We start from the raw sequence: 8,375 nt of genomic DNA on the forward strand, positions 1-8,375 counted from the left end.
ATGAAAATAATGATAATTTAAAGTAATTCAAACCAACATCAGCTCGCGCAATAAAATAAAATACATACACATATAAAAATGGTTTATACAAATCTAAGGAGAGAGAAAAAAGCTTTTCAATTGTACGAACACGTATCTCGTCTGAATTTTTTTGGGGGGGGAAGACGTGGTTTTTTGTTTATATTGTAGACTTTGCAGCTCTCTAACAGGTTGCAGAAACGGTGTGTCGTCATCCATCACAGGAAAAAGTGATGGGAACCCCGCCCCCGCGCTCTGCAGTCCTCAACCAGGTCGGACCCACGGCAATATACAGGCGCTGGGGCCCATCCTCGCTGCACAGCGGCTGCGGCTGAGCGAGGGGCACCATGTCAGGCAGAGGCAAAGGCGGGAAGGGGCTCGGCAAGGGCGGCGCCAAGCGCCACCGCAAGGTGCTGCGCGACAACATCCAGGGCATCACCAAGCCGGCCATCCGCCGCCTGGCTCGGCGCGGCGGCGTCAAGCGCATCTCGGGGCTCATCTACGAGGAGACGCGCGGCGTGCTCAAGGTCTTCCTGGAGAACGTGATTCGCGACGCCGTCACCTACACCGAGCATGCCAAGAGGAAGACGGTCACGGCCATGGACGTGGTTTACGCCCTCAAGCGCCAGGGACGCACCCTCTACGGCTTCGGCGGCTAAGCCGAACCTTTTGTTCCCGGATCACCGCGAGAAACGAACCCAAAGGCTCTTTTAAGAGCCACCCACTTAAACAAAAAAAGAGCTGAGTTGCTTCAAAGCTGGTAAAAAAGAGTGGTTTTAAAGTAATTGTTAATTATTCCTAGTTCCTATTGCTTATTGCTTTAAGAAAATGTCTTTGTTAATCACTTATTAACTAAATATGAGTAACATTTTGGGGGCCCGTCTTGCATAGAGGGGCGGGGGCATAGTCATTCTTTTATTATAGGTTTAGGACAATTTTTTTTTCACGTCTCTGTAAAAGCAAAACGAGTAGCTTTAAAGCACTCTAAACTTGAACTCCTGATCCGAGGTGACCTGTTTTAGAGGCATGTCATCTGTTTATTTAAAATAAATGGTGGAAGTAGATAAGTTTGCATTTTAGTTACGTTAATGTCTATTGTGGTACTTTGTGGGACGTATCACGGCTGGTCGCTCCTTAAGCCTCTTAAAAAATTAAATACCGGAATGATCCCGTTTGACCTCTAAAAGTGGAGTGTAGGAAGTCGTCCATTATTCTTTGTGCATTCGGTGCGCTAAAGCTTAGGAAAGTTTCTTCTTTTAATTAAGCGTTTAACAGAGCATAATTTCCAATTATTTCCCTTTTGAACACTTTCCCCCGAAGGTTTTATTTTCGTGGTAGGCTGTAAAAATCGTTATAAGAAACAGACCACGCTGAAAGCAGACGCGGCGGGGGGGGGGAGAGGCGGGGGGAGGCCGCGCGCGGGCGGCCGGTTGGTGAGGGCGCGCGCGCGCTTTTCGGGCGGGCTTTTCGAATTCGAAATTATCCAATAAAAGCGGAGGATTCTCGGCAGCCAATCAGGGTGAGGAACGTTCTATAAAAGCCGCCCGCGGGAGCGAAGCGGTTTTATTTTGCCGCTGCGGTCTTGGCGGTGACTGCTCCTCCTGAGCGATGGCGCGCACGAAGCAGACGGCGCGGAAGTCGACGGGCGGCAAGGCGCCCCGCAAGCAGCTGGCCACCAAGGCGGCCCGCAAGAGCGCGCCGGCCACGGGCGGCGTCAAGAAGCCGCACCGCTACCGGCCCGGCACGGTGGCGCTGCGCGAGATCCGCCGCTACCAGAAGTCCACCGAGCTGCTCATCCGCAAGCTGCCCTTCCAGCGCCTCGTGCGCGAGATCGCGCAGGACTTCAAGACCGACCTGCGCTTCCAGAGCTCGGCCGTCATGGCGCTGCAGGAGGCCAGCGAGGCTTACCTGGTGGGGCTCTTCGAGGACACCAACCTGTGCGCCATCCACGCCAAGCGCGTCACCATCATGCCCAAGGACATCCAGCTCGCCCGACGCATCCGCGGAGAGCGCGCCTGATTCTGCGGCCACAGGTTCCATCTAGATGATCCTGATCATTATCCCCACACCCTAAAGGCTCTTTTAAGAGCCACTACATTCCACAAGAGAGTTGAAACACGGCTTTTCTCATACTTTCTTACAAGCTAGGGGTTCTGAAGTTCTTATTGGTTATTGCAATTCTAACGATAACAACTTTGTAAACCTTGCTATGTAGTCGCCTTAAACTACTGTATTGTTTTGAGCAGTGTTTAGTGCAGTTTGAGTGAGGTGCCTGGAAATGCCCATTTAACTATAAAGTAAGCTGCACAAAAGGAGTGATGTAGAGATAAAGCAAATGAGAAAAAGCAACACACTACTACAGACAAGTTACACCCATTTTTCCCTGCATCCTTCCCACTCCTTACATACTGCTTCCTGTAAAGTGCTATGTTTGCCATAATTTTTATTGAGTAGAGCAGCCTTTTACTTTTAAGCATTATGGAAGGCATAACCTGAGTTAGTATTGGAAGACAAACTTCAAGTTTCAATCAACTTTTTATTAACCATTATACTCTTATTGTTTTTGACTATGATGTACCAAAGAAACTTTAGCTGGATATGTCAGCCCTGCCTCTATCACATGAATAAAACAGTGTTAAGATTATAAACTTGATGAAAGGAATAAAAAAATGATAAATTATTGTCACTTTTATTCTTAATTCTTTTTTCTGTCGTGACTTTGAGAAAAGGCTGGAGAAAAGGACTAAGGACAGTTTGGAAAAGGCAAAGAGAATCTGGTGTTTATTTTTGGGAAGTCATTGCTCTGATTTTGAAATACCTTGAGAGCACTGGCTCTGGAAAAGTTTTTCTGGCTTTTGCATGGTGCCAAATCAACCAAGGGAAAGGAAGAGGCTGTCAAGCTTTTGCACCTTTGTAACTAATGGGAGAGCTGCAGCAAAGAGGCTTATACGATTTTGGTAATCGAAGACAAGGGGTTTGTGTTCAATAAGAAGAAAACTGAGTCAGTAGAAGAAAAAAAAATCAGGGAATCAGAAGGTCAACACTTAGGAGAATTTTGTTGATTCAATAAAGTTTTGTAGTAAAGAAATTACACTTGGCCTTTAGTTCAGTTTTAGTTGTTTGAGGCTTGTAGACTCTTGCTGTTTTATTATTTTAGAGAGGTAAGTTTTCTATTAATTCACAAATAAACCATCCACATTCCTATGGATTTTGCTGCTTTGCTGTCCCAACATCTTTTCCTTTTCCCTTGATAATGGACTCTGGCCTATCCAATACACTTCTGTAAATGTAACCAGCCAAATTGGTCTGAAATTAAACTTCACGTACTTGAGTATGGCATCTGGGGGAGTCTGTAAGAAGTTTCATATGGTGTGTTTCTGAAACACCCGGCAGGACATAAACATGGTATATGTAAGAAATATTTATACCATAGTGATGTAGGTATCAAAGTATATACACGTACATATATGTACATATTCTATACCTGTATACATACATTTATATGCTTTTTTTCCCCTCAAAAATTTTAGTTCTCAAATCCTTCCACCTCCGTCTCTTTCCCAAACCTCTCTGCCTCAGCAGCACCTGGCTTTTTTTTTTTTTTTTTGCATTTCCAACCATATGATATGGTATTTTGAATGGTAGGAACTACTTCTCAGTTGGACTAGATGACCATTGTGAGTCTCTTATAGCTGAAACTGTTCTGTTCCATTCAGCCCTTTTTACCTCACCACTTGCAGTGCAAGGTAACAATTTTAGGCCTCTGAAAGCAGCAGTGCTCCTATTGGTATAGCACAGAGACTGTGCCTATAGGTTTAATTTATAAGAAATTATATTATCATAATTTTAAAATTAACTACTTGTCAGCCTATGCTCTAGGACTTCAGTAGGCTCCATGCTGATACGAATTGTTGTTTCACACTGGCAATGTATTATTAGTGATACTTGTTAGAAATAAGACAGAGTTTCTTTATTTATTTTTTCTAGTTAGCATTAAATATGCTCTAAGACAACTGAAGCAGAAGGAACAAGGTCTGAGATTATGCTTTTGTTTCTGCATTTGTCTGACTTTTAAGAGCATATGGAACTTTTATGGCTGGTTGAAAGGTTTCCTTCATTCCCCAGGCTGTGAGTTAAAATTCTCTTCTTACATCATGCTGCCTAATCAAACAAGGAGAAATGTTTGTCATGCAATTCTATACAACTTAAATTCCAAAACCTGCAAATATTTTCTTTCTTATCAGTTAGGCTTCTTTTATTTCCATTTACTTCAAACTCAGAAAAAGTTTTAATTTACATGCTAAGGAATAGAGGTGAAATGTATCTTGAAACAGAGGTGAAATATATAATAAAACAAAGTAACATACTGTTCAATACAGACTGCACAGCCATTCCATTCAGCACTTGGTAACACTGCAGCTCTGCTTTCATTGCAGCTTGATTCCAAAATAAGGCCATGTAGACCAACAAATTCATTCAGGGGGATTTATGTGGGAGGAAGAAAAAAACAAGCAGGGAAAAAAAAAAGAAGACTGAACCCCTGAACAAACCTTAATCTTATCTGTTTGTTACTGAGTCTTTACACTTTCTTTTCTCATCTACCTGAGTGCCATCTCTGACAGATTGTGTCTATGGCGCAGCGTCTTTAAGAAGGCAAATAATGCCCAGAAGCCTCTAATGACAACAGGTGACCGCTCTGGCTTCTAATAGCAGCCTTCAGCACTCAGGGTTGTTGCACCCCAGGTACCAGATGTGTTTGCAAATGGGTAGAAGACAGGAAGATGTTTCCCAAAATAAGAGGAGAAACATCAACTATGTATGAATCTGCGTCATGAATCCGAGGCCTAATTTTTACTTCCTAATTTAATTCTCAGACTCTTGTTAGACCAGTCTTGTCTAAGTAACAATTTGAGCAAAGGTGGGTTCTTGGAAATTTGAAAGCTGCATGCATATTCATCTATCTTTCCAGATACTCATGAAGAATCCTAAAGAACTGACTGCAGAAATCTGACAACTCAGCATGTCAGATATTGTGATCACTACTTGGAGAAGTGTAAATTCAAAGACAAATACATTTATATCTGTTATTACAAGAGCACATAAGTTTCTGCTCCAAGATTTCTATAAAACTCTTATTAAAAATACTGTCCTCCCAAAAAAATGCTCAGAAAATACATAACCTTTTTCCGACTGTTTTTATTATTATATGGCAACAAATCTGGACAAACACAATAATCTATTCCTGTCTACAGTAGTTTTCGATCAGTTTCTTGACCTTTTCAGGTGCTTTTCTGTGCTGCCAGAAAGAAGCCTCAGGTGCCCTGTGTCATCAGCGTGGTAGTCCCTCATTTTTAGATCAGCCTCAGAACTGGTTTATTGAGGTGGATATTCTTGCTTCTGGCATTAACAGTGGTTTGAACAAGGTGGAAGCCCCCTTTAAGACAATCTGTTTTAGCCAGGTTTGACAGTAACACAGTTCCAAGGAGCCACAGGAAGTTTCTGCTCTTCCTTTAACCCAGCCAGCCCCAGAGTTTAAGGTGCAGATTTCCTGAGCACAGGGGGCCCTCCCTGGACAGAGGCTTAAACCTATTCCCTCCCCCCACCCACTATCCTTCTACCTCCCTTCTCACAATGCTATGTAAAGTCCAGCATTGTGATAGGGATGTAGACCCCTCCATCCTGCCTCAGGTTGTCTGCTCAACCCCTCTTTAAGTAATATATCGATCTCTCATTTCAACCCTTCGATTTGTCTCCTTCTCTCATCCAGTGTTCATGAAGCACCTGTTACTCCCCTTTAATATTTGCAAAGTGCCGCGGGTGAATTGCAAACAGGGAAATATTAAGTCTTGTGGGGTTTATTAAGGACAATTATTTATATGCAGGAAGCAGTAAAATAAGATGGGACAGAAATAAGAGCAGCTGGGACCTCAGAATAAGAGCTTTCAGCCTGAAAAAAAATGTTAAAACCCTGATCGTTTTAAAACAGCATTACAGCTCTTTTTATTGACCTGTGTAGTGGCTCTTAAAAGAGCCTTTGGGTCTGTGTGGGCTGCCTGCGTGCCTTGTCGGGAAAGGGCTGCGGCAGGAGACTCAGGCGCGCTCTCCGCGGATGCGTCGGGCGAGCTGGATGTCCTTGGGCATGATGGTGACGCGCTTGGCGTGGATGGCGCACAGGTTGGTGTCCTCGAAGAGCCCCACCAGGTAAGCCTCGCTGGCCTCCTGCAGCGCCATGACGGCCGAGCTCTGGAAGCGCAGGTCGGTCTTGAAGTCCTGCGCGATCTCGCGCACGAGGCGCTGGAAGGGCAGCTTGCGGATGAGCAGCTCGGTGGACTTCTGGTAGCGGCGGATCTCGCGCAGCGCCACCGTGCCGGGCCGGTAGCGGTGCGGCTTCTTGACGCCGCCCGTGGCCGGCGCGCTCTTGCGGGCCGCCTTGGTGGCCAGCTGCTTGCGGGGCGCCTTGCCGCCCGTCGACTTCCGCGCCGTCTGCTTCGTGCGCGCCATCGCTCCCCGATCCCAAACCTTCGGAACAAGAACACCAAGTAACTGTAACAGTCGCTGCAACGCCTTTATTTATAGAGCCGCCTCGTCTCTGATTGGACCACAGGAACGCGCTCTCATTGGCTGCCGTGTCAATCCCGGCCGCAGCCCTGCGGACCCTGCTGCCGGTCCGTGGCCTGGGGCGGGGCGGGTATTTCAGACACTGCGCTCGTATCCCCTCTGCTTCGGCTCTGCCGGTCTCCTGCGGTGATAACAAAAAAAGGAAAAACTTACTTCAGTGCCGTAGAGAGCTATTTCTTATGTTAAAGGGCACGTTATCTCGAAAGTCTCAAAGGAAAAACCGGCTGTTACCTTTAAATCAGGCGCTCAAAGAATCTAATAATGCAAGTTCGTACCTATAACAAGTTGTACCAAGTATGTAACAAGCTGTAACAATGGAGATCATATTTTAATGTTTTCCTCCTATTTTTTCCTAGTTTTTCTATTTTTTCTCTAGTTTTATTTTCACTAGGAAATTCTGAATGAGAGGCCTTACATATCGCCAGGTAAAATCGTGACTTTGAGACTACTCAGGCAAGTAATTTTTTTTTATTTCCAGTGAAATTAAAAGCTTAAGGAATATGGTATCACGCTATTATTTAATTTGTCTCTCCTCATTAAGTTTGTGACAAAATCAGGTTGTGACCACGAGTATTTATTATCATTGTTTGCAGGTGGCAAATGATCTCCAAAGGTTTTAGGTAAAGTTGAAATCCTGCTCTTTTCCCTTCAGTGTTGAAGGAAGTACAACAAAAATACTTTAGAAGTGAGTCCCAGACTGGAGTGTTCTTCCTATGCAAAGTGCTCGCACACGTCTTCTATTGAAATTTTTTTTTAATGTGTTTCTAGGGTCATGATTTGGTTTTATTGTCCTGTCCCCTCCCAGCCCTTCCCTTCCCTCCAAACCAATTAAAAATATGATCTCTATGAAATAATATTAGATTTACTGAGATTTCTTCTAGAAATAAACCATTTGACATGGAAAGGAAGTTTATAAAAATTAGAAATATAAGAAAACGTTTATCTCAGAGTAAGTTTCTTATTTTTCCCTAGCTAATTGGTTTACAAGTATCTACCTAAACAAAAATTTTGAAGTACAAACCACTAAATTGTACTTAAGATAGTTGTTTAAGTTGGCGAACACTAAAAAAAAAGTAGGATTTCAGTTTTAACTAAATAGCGCTCGAAGTGATTTTTATTGGGGTACGTTTCTAAGAGAATTTGGAATACACAAGGAAAAGCGCATCTTACACAGGAATGAGCATTTCCCCGTTAGCAGCAGTTACACATTACACAGCACAGGGTTAACCACAATGCATAGCAATGGTATTCCATCACTAGTGCTAATAATCTTAGTAAATTGGATACTACACACTTAAAAAAGTTAACACAGCTCTTTTAATGGAAAAAGTGGGTGGCTCTTAGAAGAGCCTTTGGGTTCGGTTTCTCGAGGTGATCCAGGAACAAAAGGTTTGGTTTAGCCGCCGAAGCCGTAGAGGGTGCGTCCCTGGCGCTTGAGGGCGTAGACCACGTCCATGGCCGTGACCGTCTTCCTCTTGGCGTGCTCGGTGTAGGTGACGGCGTCGCGAATCACGTTCTCCAGGAAGACCTTGAGCACGCCGCGCGTCTCCTCGTAGATGAGCCCCGAGATGCGCTTGACGCCGCCGCGCCGAGCCAGACGGCGGATGGCCGGCTTGGTGATGCCCTGGATGTTGTCGCGCAGCACCTTGCGGTGGCGCTTGGCGCCGCCCTTGCCGAGCCCCTTCCCACCTTTGCCTCTGCCAGACATGGCGCCTCCAGCTCAGCTGCAGCCGCTATGC

General features: G+C 44.8%; 4 protein-coding genes across 4 annotated transcripts; 2 read left to right on the forward strand and 2 right to left on the reverse strand.

Annotated features, from left to right (window-relative positions):
* Positions 1–347: 347 nt before the first annotated feature.
* On the forward strand, positions 348–728 carry LOC127469698 (histone H4). Its single transcript, XM_051784347.1, has one exon. The coding sequence runs from the start codon at positions 366–368 to the stop codon at positions 675–677; it is 312 nt and encodes a 103-aa protein (XP_051640307.1). The 5' UTR covers positions 348–365; the 3' UTR covers positions 678–728.
* Positions 729–1,582: 854 nt separating this feature from the next.
* Positions 1,583–2,103, forward strand: LOC127469676 (histone H3). The gene has a single exon (XM_051784323.1). The coding sequence runs from the start codon at positions 1,627–1,629 to the stop codon at positions 2,035–2,037; it is 411 nt and encodes a 136-aa protein (XP_051640283.1). The 5' UTR covers positions 1,583–1,626; the 3' UTR covers positions 2,038–2,103.
* Positions 2,104–6,032: 3,929 nt separating this feature from the next.
* On the reverse strand, positions 6,033–6,548 carry LOC127469671 (histone H3). The gene has a single exon (XM_051784317.1). It carries the CDS (start codon positions 6,517–6,519, stop codon positions 6,109–6,111), a length of 411 nt encoding a protein of 136 aa, XP_051640277.1. The 5' UTR covers positions 6,520–6,548; the 3' UTR covers positions 6,033–6,108.
* A 1,179-nt stretch (positions 6,549–7,727) lies between these two features.
* Positions 7,728–8,365, reverse strand: LOC127469697 (histone H4). The gene has a single exon (XM_051784345.1). It carries the CDS (start codon positions 8,342–8,344, stop codon positions 8,033–8,035), a length of 312 nt encoding a protein of 103 aa, XP_051640305.1. The 5' UTR covers positions 8,345–8,365; the 3' UTR covers positions 7,728–8,032.
* Positions 8,366–8,375: the final 10 nt, after the last annotated feature.

The sequence above is a fragment of the Manacus candei genome, unplaced genomic scaffold, assembly GCF_025592945.1.
Source record: "Manacus candei isolate 608988 ecotype Guabito, Panama unplaced genomic scaffold, ASM2559294v1 h1tg000018l, whole genome shotgun sequence".
Classification (NCBI taxonomy): domain Eukaryota; kingdom Metazoa; phylum Chordata; class Aves; order Passeriformes; family Pipridae; genus Manacus; species Manacus candei.